Source organism: Tripterygium wilfordii, chromosome 8 (genome assembly GCF_013401445.1).
Source record: "Tripterygium wilfordii isolate XIE 37 chromosome 8, ASM1340144v1, whole genome shotgun sequence".
In the NCBI taxonomy this organism is placed as follows: domain Eukaryota; kingdom Viridiplantae; phylum Streptophyta; class Magnoliopsida; order Celastrales; family Celastraceae; genus Tripterygium; species Tripterygium wilfordii.
Genome location: NC_052239.1, coordinates 1,319,630 through 1,337,757, shown reverse-complemented (window position 1 = coordinate 1,337,757; position 18,128 = coordinate 1,319,630). Strand labels below are relative to the sequence as shown.

Below are 18,128 nucleotides of genomic sequence, written 5' to 3'. Positions count from 1 at the left end.
ATGAAGACTACACAGGCCCAAAAAACAGAAGACGCAAACATGGCCCAGAAGGGAAGGCAAGTCCAGGAGGAACCAACTCGCTTGCGAGCACTTGCTTTTGCACAGTAATACTCACTGCATTTCACACGACAATGACGATTCAAACATCATTATAGTTATAGTCAATCACATGGACTCAATGCTACTCTTTAACATGTGTATACGACCATGTAATAGATTTGGTTTGTTTCGAGCTTCAAGTGTATACTATGATGAATGTTAGTATTAGATACAAACTCTTTAAAGATGCAATCTTCTGGGAGGAATGGTTTTTCTGGGTGGATCAGGAATCACATCATTTGGCCCGAGGTCATCGATTGGTGGCCGCTTCTTATGGTGATCGGTGACTGATTGGTAAGCCATCGCCAATGCTAAAGCCTGCACGACAAAAAAAGAAGAAGCTTGAATCAGCAATGGAGCTTACAATTGAAAAAACATTCTTATCATAAGATGGTGATGAGATATTGCACTAAAATGGAGCTTACAATGTGATCATGGTCAGGAGGAGCGTAGATTCCAGTCGGAATTGTTGTTCTTCGTTGAGTGCCAGAGGGAGGTGGATCAGATATGGTAGTAAATCCAGTTGGAACAACGATTACGGGTATACCAACAAGATTTCCTAGGCAAACTTTCTCCCAGTCAGTGGCATTGCCAATGAATGCATCAACAGTAAAACTCTCTTTTACTTCTCTAATTAATTTTCCTCTGGCTCTTTGTGCCTGCAAACATCCATTTAAGTCTGAAAATCTGAAGAGTATCAATAACAATGACTAGCAGAGGACAAACCTGCACATAATCCACAGCTGGAATGGCGCGTGCACGGCGTAATTCAAGAGGCCATTGATCTTGAGCTTCGTATACATCGTCTTGCCTAGAGCGTTGCCACTCATCAAAGTGAGCCAGCATATCAACATCCATTGTAAAATTCAGTATGCCTTGCACCGAGCTCACGGTATAATTCAGTTTAAAAGGAACCATTTTAACGCCCTTCGACGCAAGCACATGAACAACCTGAAATCGTTGTTATAATAATGGTTAGAAGAACATGATCCTATATAGATTCAATTTCACAGTTACATGAATGATAAACTTTTAAGAGTTTTTCATGTGGCTAAGATTTTTTGTTTGAAACACTAACCTCCATCTCAGCGTCATCCAAGTATCCGACAGTAAGCTTTGTTAGGTCGACTGAAAATGGATCACCAAGAGGAATGTCTCTCGAAGAGAGATCATCTGGATCCTTCCCTCGAATAGCATCAAGAACAATGAAGCAATCAGCAGCACTTCTACAGAACGGACCAATCTTATCCTGTCAAAGCAAAAGGCACAGATTCCAATGAGTAACACACACTGCTGTTGAAAAAGAGGTCAAATAAAAGGAGCACGTTAGGGTATTACAAGACTCTCTGATAAGCTCATTACTCCAGTTCGACCAACTGTACCGAAAGTTGGACGTAGTCCTGTCACGCCGCAACGAGCTGCAGGGAAGGTAATGGAGCCTGCTGTCTCAGACCCAATTGCAAATGGAACCATACCTAATGCCAAAACAAAAGGTTCAGAATGATTTTATAGGTTTCATCATTTGTGTGGGAGAATTTAGAAATAAGACGAATGGAAAGATAATGAAAACAATGAACAACACAAAAGCTTATAAACAATACCTGCGGAGGTGCTGGCGGCAGGCCCAGCTGATGATCCTGTAGAAAATTCGACAATATTCCATGGATTCCTCGTCCTGCCTCCAAACCAGATGTCGTCATATGCAAGTGATCCAGAGACAAGCTTTGCTATAAGCACTGCCCCCGCAGACTTTAACCTGTATAATAATCAATGAGACATGAAGAACTTACCTAATTGGCACTTACAGTTAGGAATTATGATCAGAGTGCTCTATTTTGTACCTTTTGTAAACCCAAGCTTCTATGTCAAGGACTTGATCTTTGAAAGATATTGAACCCCAAGTTGTCTTGTATTTGGGTACAGCTATAATATCCTTCAAACCGTAAGGAATCCCATGGAGAGGTCCTATAAACAGCAAGAACAAAAAAGAGGAGATAATTATTACATAGATAATCAAGGAAATGCCACCAGGTGAATTGTAAAAGAATATACCCAAATATACTCCTTGGGCAAGCAAATCATCAGCCTTTTTCGATTGCTCGTAAGCTAATTCTTCAGTATAGGTAACCACAGACTCAAGAACAGGATTGTACCTAATATTTTTTAAAATAAAGTTGATTACTGTCAACAAAACCTTCAGAATATAAGAAGTCATAGCCAAAATTTTCCTGCTATGATTACCTCTTTAATCTTCGCAGAAAAATTCGTACAAGTTCTTGAGATGTAATTTGCTTTGTCTTTATCAGTTCCCCTAGTTCAAGAACCTTAAGAAAGTCCATAAAATACATAATTAGTCAGAGAGCAAACCAGGCAGAGTCGAGAATTGCGACAACTTTAAGCTCACAATTAACTTACACTCATGTACGCAATATCTTCGTCTTTTTTTGGCTTCCGGATCCCTGAGAGAATAGGATAATTGAATCTTTTGTTTACACCTTCCACTTTTTCACTGCCCCATTGGGGATTGAAAACCAAACAAGACGGATTATGCAACCCTCCATTATCAGATGCCACTAATTTCCTATTAGCTTTGATTATAGGTACATTGAACTCTGTTGTGCCTTTCTCAATTTCTAGCAACTAAAAAGGAATTCTCCATTGGAATCAACAATGTGACAATAAATTATAAACAGTCAAAACAACAATCTTCTCAGATATCTCAAAGTACCTTAGCAGAATCGAAAAAGGTGGCATCAAACATTTTGAATGTGTCATTTAGTTGTGAAGCTTTGTTGATCTTCTCTGAACATCTGCTGTGGCTCTCACTGTCCTGATAGAAGAAAATTGAGTAAACTTCATAAAAGATCGTAACATAAAGAAAACATGTCACCCACACCATGCTCTTGCAATGATGTGTGTGTTACCTGGACATAAGACTACGAGAATGATGCAGAAGTTTCTTAGAGAAAAGTCCCCACATTGCCTTATAGGTTCTCACCCGTTTTACAGATGTTAGCGTATTTTTATCCTCCTTTTGACATATATAGGAGATCGAATTTTCCATGGAAGAATCAAAGAGGCACAAACAGAACAAAGAATCAGTGATAATACTCCTTCAATTCTTTGTTAACGTTTCTTTTAGAAGCTATCAAAACTTGTAAAAATCCCACATAGCACAAGCAATGTGATTTATAAGGAAAGTCTTGTTTCCACTCCATTATAAGGAAAATATCAAAGTGTGATGGCCTGGGAAGAACAAATCCGTGCGGGTCGATGTATCCAAGGAAAAGGAAATCCAAAACAAACAATATTGAGTGGGTTGAGATTTCCAACAAGTGTATGTGTTTGAATGATAATCTTATGGTACTAAAAGGGATTAACGTTGTGAGGAGAATGCGAGTCAAAGTTTACACGTTGGTTTCAAGATCATCGTCTGGCATATGTTGACTTTGAGAAGTGAAAATTTACCTTCTCATGCTGAGAATAAATAAATAAGACAAAAGAACCATTGATGCCATTCAAACTAAGAAACGGTAAGGTTTTCAAATTTTCTCAATGGAATAGAACATTACAGCTTGCTGTATGCAATTATAAGCGCGAATGTACGTATAATAAGAACTACAGATCTAGAGAGACGTATGTACCATGGTTGTGTTGGTCTCTGACAGAAGACGACGACAGAGTCGGAGAGGCGAAACCGGCGAGCTACAAGCAAAAACTAGGGAGAAACATAGAAAGCAGAGGAAGAAGCACTGAGCCGAGAGACGCGTCAGTCCAAGACAAGCGTCGAAGGCCATAGCTGCCACGTTTTATGGAACCAGGCGTTTCAGTTCTAGGTGCTAATTATTATCACACAGTTAGCTCTGCTCTTAAATCTGTACACAAAACGAGCCACCCAAGGGTTATGCGTGTGGGTCAACTATTGGACTGCAGCACATCACAAGGTGAATAAAATAAAGGTGTTTTTGCCGGCGGCTCTGACGTTGCAAATTGAGTTAAAACAAGTTGGAAGAAGAAGATGATTGGCGGATTAGTTGGGTTTTCTTCTTTCTTTATATGTGATAACTATGATATTCACACAATCCAACAGTGGCATGTAAGAAAAAGGTTCGGTTCCTCTCAGTCAACTAACCATTTTATGTGCATAAGAACCACCGACGTGTTTTCTGGACTAAAAACCAATGGCGAGGACAAAAAGATAACAAAATCATGTAAGATTTGGGTTGTAATCCAACCGAATTGACATGTAAAAAAAAGGTTCAATCCCTCTCTCACAACTAATCATTTTCAATTGACACTTCATAAAATCGTACCGATCTACAAGAGGAGTTGATGGATGAGTAGGCTTTTCCCCTTTTGATTCACGGAATGTGATATGGGCCACGATGGGAGGTTGCGTGCCTTGGTAGAAAAGAAATTACCTGAGTATAGCACAAAATCACTGACAATCGGCATATGTGTACCTAATGTTTAATTTCAATGAGAAACATATTTTTTAGTGGTATTAAAAAAAATTAATCATTTTCAATGCCTAAGAACCACCAATGTATTTTCTGGACTAAAAATCAATGACGACGGTCAAAGAACAAAAGTCAAAGCCTTGAAAAACTTTAGCCCAAATCGAATCATATTGAATTGTCTAATGCAGATTTTACAAAACGGGCCCACTAACTAATCGTAGGTTTACCAAACTTTTAATAAAATGGCTAAAGAGTCCACTCATTAATGGGCCAATTAAGTCCACCTCATTAGATGGGCCTATTGAGCAGGCTCAGGTTGCATTGAAGTGGTAATCCTAATACGACGTCGCAATTGCTTTTATCCCCAATCCCATCATGAAAAGCTAAAAGAGCAACTTAAAATAAGAGAATTCCGAATTGTCAGACGACTCTTTCGTTCACAGCCGGAAGCTCATCAATCGCCAATTCGGGTAACTCTCTGATGATTATATTTTTCTCTCGTTCTCCATTTCTCCTGTCAGTGTGATTGTTGCTGCTTTGAAAAACCACGTTTCGACAATATCGCACTGTGTGGTAGTTAAGACTCCTCTACAATGGCAATTCTTACATGTTTGCATTATTTGCATTGTAATTGTGGAGTTTATGGTTCTCAGTTCGTTTTGTGCTGTTCTTTGGGGCTGGTTTTTGTGATTTTCGTTTAGATTTGGACTCTGGTCCGTGTGTGGGTTCGATCTCAATTCGAGATGCTGATGGGATTTGAGTGCGAATATCGTATATGCATTCCTTCACGCTTGACTCTTACTCGCTGTCACTTCCCTTGAAGACGAAAATGGTTTCTTGCCAAATCTTGATATTGAACAAAAAAAATTTAATCGAAAAGTTTCGATTAGCATAAATCATCAAACTTTAAATATTCCCTTTGAGTCCTTTATGCTACTAGAGCTATTATCTTAACTTTAAGCATCAAACTTTTGGCGCATAGAGAGCATATCGTGGTGTGGATTGCTTTCTATGTTATCAGCTCCCTGGCGCTTCGCCTCTTTGATTACTGTTTAGGTAATTTTAATCCTCATTTACAAGTTTGTCTGTGTTGATAATTATCTTATAAAAAACTGAAATGGGTATACGTGTTTATGTGTAATTCTTTGTTTTGAGGTACTATTTTATTAGGCATGAATAAAGGATTTTCTTCCCATGCTAATCTGTCGAGGGTTTTCTTCTAGATGCAAGTGTATCACTCGTGATAAAGGACTTCCTAAATTTTGAACATAGCCCAAAGAACACTTGTTAAAGATACTTCATTTCATTTTTATGATCAAAACCAACCAGTTGCATCCAATAATTCAGTTTAGGTTCCTTGTGGCTCCATTTAGAGTGCATCTGTCAGTGGAATAAAGCAAAAGCCTCAACAAATCACCAATTCCTCAATTGACATTTTGGGAAAAGATTTTTTTTTCTTTTTAAGAAAATAGGAGGCGCTTTAGGAGAGGTAATAATCGCATGATGTTGGATCGGCATGACTATCGTAATTTGATTATAGTTTTTTCATGTTGCGATAGTGGAATTAGGAATTTAAGGGTTCCTGTCTTTGCAGCAAAGGTAAAAGAAAAGTTTTTTTGCTTGATCTGTCTTTATGCATATGATTTTGAAATTTGGTTGAATGGTTCATGATTTGTACAAGTTATTATGATTTACACTCTGCTTTTTCTTGTCTTGTAAAACGATATTGTTGAACTATCTAGGACAGAGACATATCATATGAAAATATGAATGGTCCCAATGCGAATGAATTTGGATAGGGTTTTCTTAAGTTGTCTGTATCTTTTTGTTATTACTTCTGGTCAAGTACTTGGTGTCCATGTCTAACAATCACAGTACTGGATGAGTGCTTTCATGATGCCATTCATACTCTTATTTGAGTACCATTTGCACAGATGCCAACTCCTCCAAATTGCATAATAACTGTGATACTCCTTAGCTTTGTCCCAGTCAAGAAGCAGCAACTGATGTTTAATACCGTACTTTGCACTCGAAACTGATTGTGGGATTATGAATGACTCCCATGTTTTGAAATGTTAAGAATTTATAGTTGGATCATTATAAGTTATAACTGTGATGTGTGAGGGAAAGGGGCTTTGGATCCGTTAGAGAACAATGCACCTGTTACCCAGGACTGCCAGGAGTGTAATGCTGGTAAGGGTAGACCTATTGGAGCTTTGGATGATGATTATTGGTATGGGCACATGAGTGTTTGTTGGGGTTGAGTGAGGAGTAGTGTTGTTTGAACCTTGAGATTTATTTTTGATATATTTGTTCTATGAATTCTTTTTACAGGCATGATGTGCTTGCAATTGCTATTAGTAGTTTTTTGCTATCAATCAATTTTAGAGATTATTTTATAAAATTGTCTGATTTTATTGGAGAGAGAACTCTTTTTTTAATATGCAGCTTCTATAAATTTCTTGTATTAAATTGAGCATGCTATACTGTAGGAGTTTGTCACAAACCTGATTCAGCAAGGGAGACATCATTTTCTGGTTTTTCTAAGTTTAATAGATTAAGTTCGTGCCGGAAACAATTATCTAGGTAGTGTCATAGTTTGGAGACCATGCTTAAGGCCCCAGATCATCAGGTTGCCGGTCACCAGGCCCATGACAGAAATCTTGGCCCTCTTGTAGATGATTCAGGTCACTTTTTTAAGCCCCTCCAAGATGGTGACCGTGGCTCCAGAGAAGTGGCCTTTTATACATCTTTCTCTTCCAATACAAAGGTTCCAAGTCAAATCCGAAGGTTCTATCCTGCCTTCTATGGCACTCAACTTTTGGAGGCATCTGATGGTTCTGGCTTGCTCCCACACCTTGTCTTGCAGGATCTTGTGTCAAGTAGGCGCAAACCAGCCATCATGGATATCAAGATTGGTTCCAGAACTTGGTACCCACAAGCCTTGGAGGCCTATATCGAAAGATGCCTTCAGAAGGACAGAGAATACACTAGCTTATCCCTGGGCTTCAGGATATCTGGTTTGCAGCTACCTGGTAGCAAAGAATCGGAGTTGTGGAAGCCAGCGAAAAAAGTTGTCCAGGGTTATACTGTAGATGACGTTAAATTAGTTCTCAGGAAGTTTGTCTCCTCTAACTCATCTGTCAATTCAGATTCGGACCCTGATTGCTCTTTTGCACCGAGTATCTATGGCGGTTCTTCTGGGATTTTGTCACAGTTGATGGAACTGAAGGCATGGTTTGAGGACCAAACCCTTTACCATTTCAATTCTTGTTCAGTTCTCATGTTTTACGACAGGGATTCTGTGTTGAAGGGTGGGAGTTCAGGTGCTGAAATTAAGCTTATTGATTTTGCGCACGTAGTAGAAGGTAGAGGAGTTATTGACCATAATTTCTTGGGTGGGCTCTGTTCTTTGATAAAGTTCGTATCCGATGTTCTTACTACTCCAACCAATAGTTCCCTCGAGGGTTCTGAGAATGATGGCATTTCTACTGGCAATAGCATTGGGGAATGAACAGGGAATCCAAAGAGGCTTGGCTGTTTTTCTTTCGAGCTTTAATTGTTATGCCTGGATGGTGGTTTAATTTTTCTGCATCGTGAACTCCATTTAATTTGAATTTGTGAACTCTTTCATGTAATGAATAACTTTTCTTACTCTGTTGTCAGTTATGTGTTTTGCTCAATGTTCTATAATTGTATGAAGAAAGACCCGTAATTGCAAGTCTACTAGCAGCAGCTTCACATGCTTCAATAGCAATCAGAATCATATCGTAACATTGCAAGCTGATGACATGTAAGATTGGGTTGGAACCTTTGCGGGTAGAGTGGGACAAACCCCACGGAATTAGGGTTTTATAAGAAAATATCCTAGTTGATTGGTTTGAAACTAATCAGACTATTTTCTAATGATTGATAACCTTTTACACGTTCACCTTTGCTCTCTTTTTTTCCCTCTTGTTTTTAATGTCTTCCATATGCTAACAGGTAGAATCAAAGGACTACAATCCAGTATTGCATGAGAGAGGCTTCCATTAAATACTGATCTTGCTTGTGAAAGAGAGCTTGCTATTTGTCATCGCGATTTAACTTGAATCTTGAAGGCATATTAGTAACCAGACAAATTAGGGTTGTTCAAAAAAATCGTCAAAATCGAAATTGACCAAAACTGAATTGATTAATTGATTTTTTTATAAGAAAAAGTTACACATTTCTCCACAAAAAATCAAACTGGGCCAAAAAAGACCGAATGTTTGGTCGGTTATATTCATGTCAAAAAAAGATCGAAATCCACCTCGAATACCCTAAATCAAACCATATAGTACAACGGGCTCTTTTTTGTTTGGGCCATTCCAGCACAGAATCTTTCAACACACTGGGCCCAAATCGATGCACAGATTTACGACTAGGGCATCGTAATCCGATAACCCCATCGTTTTTTTAAATGAGCCGCGAGCCGCGTCCCCTTTTTTTTTTTGACCTTTTTATAAAGAATCCCGCGTAGCGTAGGTGAAAAAAAATATGAGAATCAGGAGGGAAAAAAACGCCATTAGAGCCTTCCCTTCTGCTTTGCTTCTCTGGTTATCCTTTTAGGAAAATCCTTTCAATGTTGCCTTAATTTTCTTTCTTGAATTCTTCCCAAGTTACATTGTGATTATCATTCTTTGATCTGTTATTGTAATTTTATTGAGTACTTTTTATTCTTTGAGCGAATTCATTCTTGATTATTTTGTTTGGGGATTCTAGGTTATGAAAGATTTACGTGTTTCTCTCCATAATAACCAGAGAATTGAAGCGGATCAGTTGTTCTCTCCTGATTTGCCTCTCAAGAAATCAAGAAACGTAGTTAGAATTCGTATCCGAAGTCTTGATCTTCCTCTTATCTCAACCGCCACTAGTTGTTCTTGCGATTTACTCCTTCTTGAACCGGGAAGGCCTTGCACCATTGGAAGAAGCAAGCGGAACTGTCAGTTGATTGTTGAGGATCACCGTGTCAGTAAGCAACACTGCCAGATTTTCTTTGATAGCGTTGACCGCAAAATTTATATTATCGATGGGGCAATTTTATCGCATACTTTTAGTGATTTTATTGATGTATTTAGGAAAAGATTGCTTTATTGCAAAGAATTGGAAGAGAAGGAGGAGATTCTGGAGCAATTTAAGGCTAGGGCTTCTTTAAATGGGGTTTTTGTGAATGGGGTTAGGGTCCGAAAGGGCTGTAGTGAGTTGTGTGCAGGAGATGAGGTTTTGCTTGTTTGTGGTAGTGAAGAGGGTGTATGTCTTTCTCATATTCGAGTCGGGTTCATTATTATAGGGATTGTTTTCTCGGAGGAGGTGTTTATGGGGTTAAATGACATGCGACTGGAGAGAGCGAGGTTATTTGAGGGAACAAATTCTTTGGGACAATCACAAGGGTCTGTCTCCAGTGGGAAGAGAAGCAAAAGGGTTTATTCTTGCAGGGAGACTGATGTTATGCCCTTAGGTTTTGATTTTTCTGCATCAAGATGTGGAGACGTTGTCCAGAGAACAAAATTTCTTTTAAGTCAATGCAGAGGCATATTGCGTAGTGTTGACCCCATATCTTACATTCAACGATGTGCTGTTCTTAATTTTGGAATAGACACCAAGGGTTTCGGTCGCAAAAGAGCGAGAAGCTCTCCAGGGTTGACCGATGAGGATGCTAAAGGGTTAACAACTGGTGAATCAAACATGAAAAATGATGCATTAATTACTGGTTTAGAATGTATGCTATATGACGAGACTCCGATTGATCAAAATACTGGGAAGATTGTAAATCATGAGACCGCTTATATATGTTCAAAAAGTGACCATTTACATCGGAAAGATACTATTGGAGTCCCCCCTGAAAATACTGTCACAAACGATACAGCTAACACTTCATTGTTGAATCTTTTGGTGGAGGAGCATGCTTCTCAATCAGATGTTACGCAGAAAAAGCTGTGTGGAAGTTCTTGTTCTGCACCTGGGAAGAAGTTTCTCCTGAACCGCCTTGAATTTATGGCATCTGGTTGTCCTACGATGATTTCTCTGCCAGAACTTTTTTATCCTTTGGAAAGCATTTCACAAATATTTATTGCCACATTTACAAGTGATATTTTATGGTAATCTTCCATACCTTGCCATTATTTTTCTTTCGCCCTTTTGTTGCTGTTTTGCCTAGTTTGCAATTTTTGCATTGTTTACATCACATACTCACACACATCCGTCTGAGATACCATATTTAAACGTATGATTGCTGGGACTATATCTTATTGCCCATGATATTTCCCCTTCTATGAATTCTTAAGTCTAAGGGATGCATAATGCGGTTCTAGGTTTTTATCATACTGTGAGATACCTTCCCATCTGCCAGTGACCATCGCATGCCATAATTCTGAGAGATGTTGGAGTTCAAGCCCTGAGAAGCGAACATGCATGCCTTATCCAGATTTTCCCAGCTTAGTTGTGGTGTAAGTAATTTATTCGTTAATTTTGTTTGCCAAAAGAAAATAAAAATACTGTAAATGGCTGGCTATACAAGTTAAAGCTTAAACATGAAAATAAGTAAACGTTTATAATATGGTCCTTTTACTGTGATAGGTATCCCCCTTTTCCTGAGGCTGTAGCTTTTGGTAAAGACATCAAGAAACGGGGCGTTGCTTGTCATCACCCTAAACTGATTGTTTTGCAAAGAGAAGAGTGTATTCGTGTTATCATTACCTCTGCAAATTTAGTGGCAAAACAGGTGATTACATATCATAAGGTTTTGTGGGTTTCATGCTATAAAGAGTTATTGGACTATATGATAAAACTTGCCATCTTCCTGATTAAGTTAAGGGATTTGAATTTTTTGTGCACACTTAAGGCATCAGCGGAGAACTGCGGTCATATTTTATTTTATTTTATTTTTGTCTTTGTATGGGTCTCGTAGGTTTCTTAGGGGAATAATCTTTTTTTCTTGTTCTTTTGAGTGGTAAATAAAATCCGTTCATAAGAGCAATATGAGGGATGCCACCCGAACTAAGAAATTAAATAATATGATCGATATATGAGCTATCATCGTCTCTTCAAGTTTAGATGGTAAAGTTTTCCATGTAGTGGATTAAAATGTTTTTTTTGTGGATCATTTAGCTGACCCCAATTTCTTTGACGTTGATGATGATGTATTAGAATCTACAATTCTGTTTTCTGAGAAACATTTGTTCATTTATGTGGTGTTGCTCATTGTTTTTTTGCCTCTGCAGTGGAACAATGTGACCAACACCGTTTGGTGGCAAGATTTCCCTCGCAGAAGTGCACCTGACTATTCATCGCTTTTTATGCGAGTCCCTAATGGGGAAGTAAATCAAGATTCAAAATCTGATTTTGCTGCTCAGCTGGCTGGCTTTATGTCATCTCTTGTGATTGACGTCCCCAGTCAGGCTCATTGGATTGTGGAGCTTACAAAGTTTGATTTTGGAGAGGCAGTTGGCCATCTTGTGGCATCAGTTCCTGGGATTTATTCTCGTAGAACTTCTTATATGTCAGAGTCCATGTCCTCCCAATCTGTGAGTTTCTTTATTCCTTAAACATGTCTTGTATACTGACGATAAATTATTTCATGTTTTGCAAGCTTGCAATCCTGTGATTATGATGGTGAAGGTTTGGTTCAATGCTACTAATGTTTTGAGACTTCTCACTGCATGTGATGATGAAGAAATCTCGTGTATGGAACTCTGAGCTTACTTTTCTTGCCAATAGGTTCCTTCTTGGTCATTTGGCTCAATGTTCCTTGGTTCTGTTGAAGCATCTGTTGTTGGATTAAGCCACCTTTTTCATGCTGCTGCTGACTCAAATGGTGCACGTCTTAAGCGGATGGCTGCGTATCTTCGAAATTTTCGTAAAAATAACTTTGGATTGGCAGAGATAGTTTTGAGAAGAAATGCTAATGTGCCAGCAGATGCAAATGCTGTTAGTGTTCTTGTGGCTGATCCTGACGAATTCTCTGGTGAAGGAGGTCAAGTATTAATGACTTGACATCAATCATGAGCTTTCTATCTTCGTCTTCTTCTTTCCTCAATCCGTCATTTTATATTATACTACTTTTCTGGCTATTTGTAAGTTGCTAGTTATTTATTTTGTCCCATTCTAGCCAGATCAATCATAAGTGCCTTGAATTAGATGCATGTACACATTATAAGATCCTCCTTGTAACCTTTTTTTATTATCTAGGACATTGTTACTATAACTCTATGACAGGATAGTCTTTAAGCAAGAGCCAGCCAGGAAAGTAGGAGTTTTTGGTTGATAGGAGCAAAGGGATAATATGTCAAGCAAGGGCATTATGTTAATTGATGTTGGTAATCTCATTGCTTACACAGTGCTTCCTCCAGAGGAGCCTTTTTTTTGTGGCGGGATTTGGCTGTAATGAAATTTCCAGGATGTCTTTTAAGGTGAAAGTGCTATGTGATGGAAATGGAACAGAACTAACAAATGTTTTTAAGTGTTAGATCTGGAATTAATGTTCTTACCTCTGTTTTACTGGGGCTTCATGTCACTGTTAGAATCTGTCTGAACCTCAGGTCTTCCCATGAGTTGTATCATTATATTTGTTTGTTGCTTCTGACGCCATTGCTTGCTTAACTTTTGTTTTTCGATTTATGTAGCTAGAAGTATCGATAATTTTATCTTTGCCGCTGATTGTTTCCTTGTATTTTTGTATTCAATTCATGCACATATATCATTGTGATTTTCAAGGATTTTTATATACTGAAATAATTCATTTCCTTTGTATCTTGTACTAGATTGCGTACAGCTTGGTTTTCTTCCCAGAAAAGTAGCGAAATGGGTATCTCCATTATGGGATTTTGGATTCTTCAGGTTCTCTGGATATATACGCCCAGAAGAAGCCCTTGAAGCTGCTCTAGGTGGAAGCAACACCAGAGTACCTCTAATACTATATGTTTCACAGGCATGGTTCCTCTAAATATTTGTTTGAAGTTTTCTTTTTTCGTTCTTACATAAGGTTTGTCAAGAGAGTCTTAGATGGACGTTTATTAAAGAAATCATATATTCATTGTTGCAGGGGCCTCATTTTTCTGGTATGCCGAACATGTTGCAACAGGAACATGCTATTGCATTATGCTCTCTCATTGCTTCCATTGAGAGGTATACCGGCCTTTGGCGATTGCAAGAGGTAAAGTATTGATGCTCAAAGACATGATGGCTTACTCTCCGGCAGTTGAATTTTCAGTTGATTGTATCCTCTTTGCAATAAACTGGAAGTTTCTCTCTTTCGTTTTCTATGCTTGAAGGCAAATGCCTTGTGTTTGTTGTACCCTTGGAATGCGAATTGGCTAACTTTTCTGTGTCAGTACAAAGTTTAATGAGTGCAAGGCGGTAGAATCTTTCGAGTGTGGTCTTGTGCTTTATGTGTTTTTTTTTTTTTTTACTTTTTTCCCCTTTCCCCTTTTCCTTTTCTCCTTTTTTTTTTATCTATTAAAAGGTCCTAAAGTATCCTATTTGTTGCATCAATATCTAGGAAATGCATTCCTACAAATTTTCTTCTGAAAATGTGGTTTGCTTTGTTATCAGTTGCTGTAGACAAGAATGTCAATTGCAAGTATCTCACAAAGGTTTTTGTAACCTTTGGACTTAATTGGCATGTGGCAAAAGACGTCATACGTCACTTACCTTAAGATCTTGAATTAGGGTTTCATTATTTCGTGGGTCTTTAACATTTGCTTGTTTTCTCTTCCATTTGGTGTCTGTATTTACTGAAAAATATCGTGTCTAGCATATCTTTGCTCTCATGTAAGACAACATAAATTTGATGAGTATTTAGGGGTGAAAATCTGAAACAAGGACAAAAAGGCAACTCATTGGTATTGTTTTTCATCTAGTTGGCATAGATGAAGGCAAAGTGTTGAAGATAATCTCTATATAAATGACTACCTACTATAATTTTCTTTGCTAAAAGAGATTTTTGTATTGTACTTACAATTTTTTTTTTCCTTTCCACAAGGTTCTGTGTCAATACAAATGGCCTGAATCACAAGAGTTTGATTTTTTTTATGGTGAGTTTCATATGCTTTCCTAGCAGATTAAAGGAGAAAAAGGGAGTATCAAAAACCTCAATTATAGACCTGATTCTTATGAAATTTGTTTTCTTCAAGTTAAGACTGGATTTCTTTTCTGTTCTTAAGGTTCATCCTCAATTGGCTCATCAGTCAACCCACAATTTATATCCGCATTTTCAGCTGCTGTTGGAAAGAGATCAATGCAGCTTTTTGATTCTGAAGAGTCTGATCCAGAGGTAAAATAAAACCTTGTGTGGTTTTCTGTAAAATATTCATGAATCATTCATGGATTCAGTTCATTCATTCTGAGTTTCTGACAGTGGGGCTGCTGGAACGCTAGTCTAGAATCCAAATTACCATCTATTCGAATAATCTTTCCCACAATTGAGAGAGTGAAGAATGCTTGTAGTGGAATATGGCCTTCAAAGCACTTACTTTGCTTTTCAGAGGTATAGTGACATTTTGATCTCGGCTGCAAAGAATACACTTTTTTTTTTGTTGAATGTAAATATATCATATATTTAGTTTGTGTCGAAATGGGTGAAGTTAGGTTCATGCAAGTTTATTAAATTATCTGGGAGTATAACTGCCATTTAGCCTTGTTGGCACAGCAAGTTGGCTTTGTTTGGAAAAGAAATGGATAGAGATTACTGAACTCCCTCTTTACCCTGAACCTGAATATTATATTTTCCGAGATGAATTTGTCCTATTGTACCTGAAGCATGTATAGTGGTAGAGTTGCAGTGGTGCAACTTAGAGGTCATAAATTCAACTCTTGTAAACAGTCTCTCCACATATTATGTAGGGATAAGATCTGCGTACATCTTGTATGTCTTCCATCCCGCTCACTGTTGGAGCTTTGTGCATCCCTCATTTTGTAATAGGTTTGTTGAGACTTGAGACCATTAGTTTGTGTTCTTTGTAATTTCTACTGCATCTTCTTGGTGTTTAAATAAAACCTGTCATAACAAATACAAACCTCTTAACAAGAGATGCATCAAAATCGTAAACAATGAAAAGAGAAAACCATCATCTCAACCCCCAACCAGATATGTCTTCGGGTGGCAGCTTCACTGTTCTTGTCACAGTGTTGGCTGTTTTATCCAAAAGATTGATATTCAGACCATATCACATACTCATTTTACATGTTAGAGGCATCAGGCATCCTATATTTTAAAGCAAAACTACTTTTTCTATTGTCTATTTTATTGGATTTGTTGTGATTTACATGTATCTTAAAACTGAAGGAAAATTTATTGTTGTGTTTTCTTATCGATGCTTAATGAACGTTAATAATTTATCAAATTTATTTGAAGTGAGTTTGAAATGGAACCTGAAGAGTGCAAACAGTTCCACGTCTTGTGCTGGGGAAATGAAAAGGGCTATTACTCCTACATGCTGCTCTTTGTTCCTTTCAATTTTGTTAATCAAAGTTAAATGGCTACAACCAATGAATAACCTTTTCGTTGTACATTCATTTGATCTAAAAGGTTTGTTACTCTTTTATTTTCGATAGTTTATTGTTATTTGTTTTGAAGTACAGAAAACTTGGCAAAGGCTCAAACCCATAAACGTTCTTCATGATGCAATACCTCATCCTTCCAATAGAATAGGGCACCCAATGCATGTGAAGGTAAGGGCACCTCCAGCAGTTACTGTAAAATAGTATATACTGTGAATTTAGAGTAACATTTCCAGTTTTTGACTAAAAATTATGCTCCAGCAGATACCGGATGAGATACTCTAAAACTGCATATGTGAACAGCGAAACGGTAGATGTCTTGTTTCACTATTCAATACTGGATATAATATTTTGATTAAAATATCCATTTATTTTGTCTCTTTTTTGTTTTGTTTTTTTTTTTTTCTTGTTCTCTCATTTTCTGAACCTCTCACTGGCGAACTCTCTCTCTCTGTTTTTTTTTTTGTCTTTTTTAAAGTTAAAATAGAGGGTTCTATGTGCATGACGTGGTCTTCGGTTGTCTTTTATCAATTATGATTCCAAATTTGTTAATTTGTCAAATATTAGTAGTTAATATATATTTAATTTTTGGAATATATAAATATCAATTGATTTATTATTATGTTAATTGATTTAAATGTAAAAAGAATTCAATTTAAATAATAAAAATTGATAGTATAAATGAATATTTAAATGATTTAGAGTATGGTTTAGAGTATCTGTTGAGTGGTGGTACTGTTAGAGAAACTGCAAATATGTGAAAAGTGTACTTTTACTGTAAATTTAGAGTTTATGTTTAGAGTATCTGTTGTGGATGGTCTAAGAACGTCTTCATGTTTGCTCGGTTGTTTGTTTTCATTATATCTGAAAAACCTAAGCAAAAGAAACAGGATACAGTGGCAGGTTGGATTGTACTAACCATAATCATTCTATTTTATAATATTCCTTTGATTTGCTCAATCGTTTTATTATAACATCAAATTTTCTCTTAGCTTATTCCTGGGGGTCTGATTAATGAATGGACTAGCTAGGATGGACTAGAGTCAGAAGCTACGGCATCTAGGATTCTAGCAGTGTGATAATATGAAACACAAGTGCGACAAGAATGATCTCTTTATGTTGATTAAGAAATTTGTCTAGCTTGACTTAAATAATGACTTCTTTTGTTGAAGATACAGTTGAACTATTTCCATAAATGTTGTGTTGGTTTCCAGATTTGGATGTTCTTTGTATAGCTGTGCTTGTAGAAATTTGTACCTAAAACGAAGACATTGAGCAGGTGGCATGGAGACGCTTCGAGTCTAAGATAGAAGGGTCTTCTTGTGGTTGGGTTTATTGTGGGTCACATAACTTCAGTCCGGCTGCATGGGGACGGCCTATTTCCAATCATTATGGGAAAAACAACTCTTCTCTGGGTTTGAAGCTGCATGTTTGTAACTATGAACTTGGAATCATTTTTGTCTTTCCTCCAACGCCGATGAATGGCACCATCAATCAATGCAGCAGAAACTTGGATGAAGTGGTAATGCCATTTGTTGTGCCAGTTCCAAAGTATGGACCTGGAGATAATCCAGCAACAATGCAGGCCATGAGTCGCGCATTGTCTGACCGGAGTGACAAAGATTGTGTAAACCTTGCAGAAATAGGAAGCACTGAAGACATGATTGACGAGTTCTCTGACGAAGAAGATCAAGTTATTGAGACAGCTGATTATGTTGAAGAGGATAGAGAGGAGGAAAAAACGTATGCTGAAATGCTGTGGAGCCAGGTTGATTTGTCTCAAAGCTGTTAGATGGGTCTTCTTCAGATAATGGTTTTATGTAAGCTGTTCGCCGAGATGGCGAGCTTGACCACAATTACTCTTGTGTGATTTGTAAGATGAGTACTTGCTCAGTCTAGCGTCTGCATTGGCATTAACAGAGGATGTCAATTCTTGTATATTTCAGGGTAATTTTTTTCCCCGCAAATGCGAAAAGGATAATGTAAAATTATTGTTTGATTCATAACATGCTGATTTGTTTTGGGATTTTAATTTCTATTCCTTATTTAGTT

At 37.6% G+C, this 18,128-nt stretch overlaps 3 protein-coding genes across 5 annotated transcripts; 2 read left to right on the top strand and 1 right to left on the bottom strand.

The window, feature by feature from the left end:
• Positions 1-27: 27 nt before the first annotated feature.
• LOC120003423 (glutamyl-tRNA(Gln) amidotransferase subunit A) lies at positions 28-4,117 on the bottom strand. The gene is made up of 12 exons (XM_038852408.1): positions 3,744-4,117; positions 2,828-2,929; positions 2,515-2,739; positions 2,341-2,423; positions 2,152-2,252; positions 1,941-2,064; positions 1,701-1,855; positions 1,438-1,574; positions 1,178-1,348; positions 826-1,050; positions 525-758; positions 28-417 (listed from the first exon to the last, which is right to left on the bottom strand). The coding sequence occupies exons 1-12, from the start codon at positions 3,894-3,896 to the stop codon at positions 280-282; spliced, it is 1,848 nt and encodes a 615-aa protein (XP_038708336.1). The 5' UTR covers positions 3,897-4,117; the 3' UTR covers positions 28-279.
• A 780-nt stretch (positions 4,118-4,897) lies between these two features.
• Positions 4,898-8,242, top strand: LOC120004344 (inositol polyphosphate multikinase beta-like). The gene is made up of 2 exons (XM_038853671.1): positions 4,898-5,029; positions 7,052-8,242. The coding sequence occupies exon 2, from the start codon at positions 7,168-7,170 to the stop codon at positions 8,071-8,073; it is 906 nt and encodes a 301-aa protein (XP_038709599.1). The 5' UTR covers positions 4,898-5,029; positions 7,052-7,167; the 3' UTR covers positions 8,074-8,242.
• An 824-nt stretch (positions 8,243-9,066) lies between these two features.
• LOC120004342 lies at positions 9,067-18,108 on the top strand. Of its 3 annotated transcripts, none has more exons than XM_038853667.1 (12): positions 9,067-10,678; positions 10,892-11,026; positions 11,157-11,301; positions 11,801-12,103; positions 12,297-12,552; positions 13,340-13,506; positions 13,621-13,731; positions 14,560-14,611; positions 14,741-14,850; positions 14,935-15,063; positions 16,158-16,247; positions 17,356-18,108. In XM_038853667.1, exons 1-12 carry the CDS (start codon positions 9,306-9,308, stop codon positions 17,866-17,868), a joined length of 3,384 nt encoding a protein of 1,127 aa, XP_038709595.1. In that variant the 5' UTR covers positions 9,067-9,305; the 3' UTR covers positions 17,869-18,108. The 3 variants fall into 3 exon arrangements, with proteins under 3 accessions (XP_038709595.1, XP_038709597.1, XP_038709596.1); XM_038853669.1 differs by lacking the exon at positions 17,356-18,108 and adding an exon at positions 16,901-17,279 and having other exon boundaries at positions 16,158-16,252; XM_038853668.1 differs by lacking the exon at positions 16,158-16,247.
• Positions 18,109-18,128: the final 20 nt, after the last annotated feature.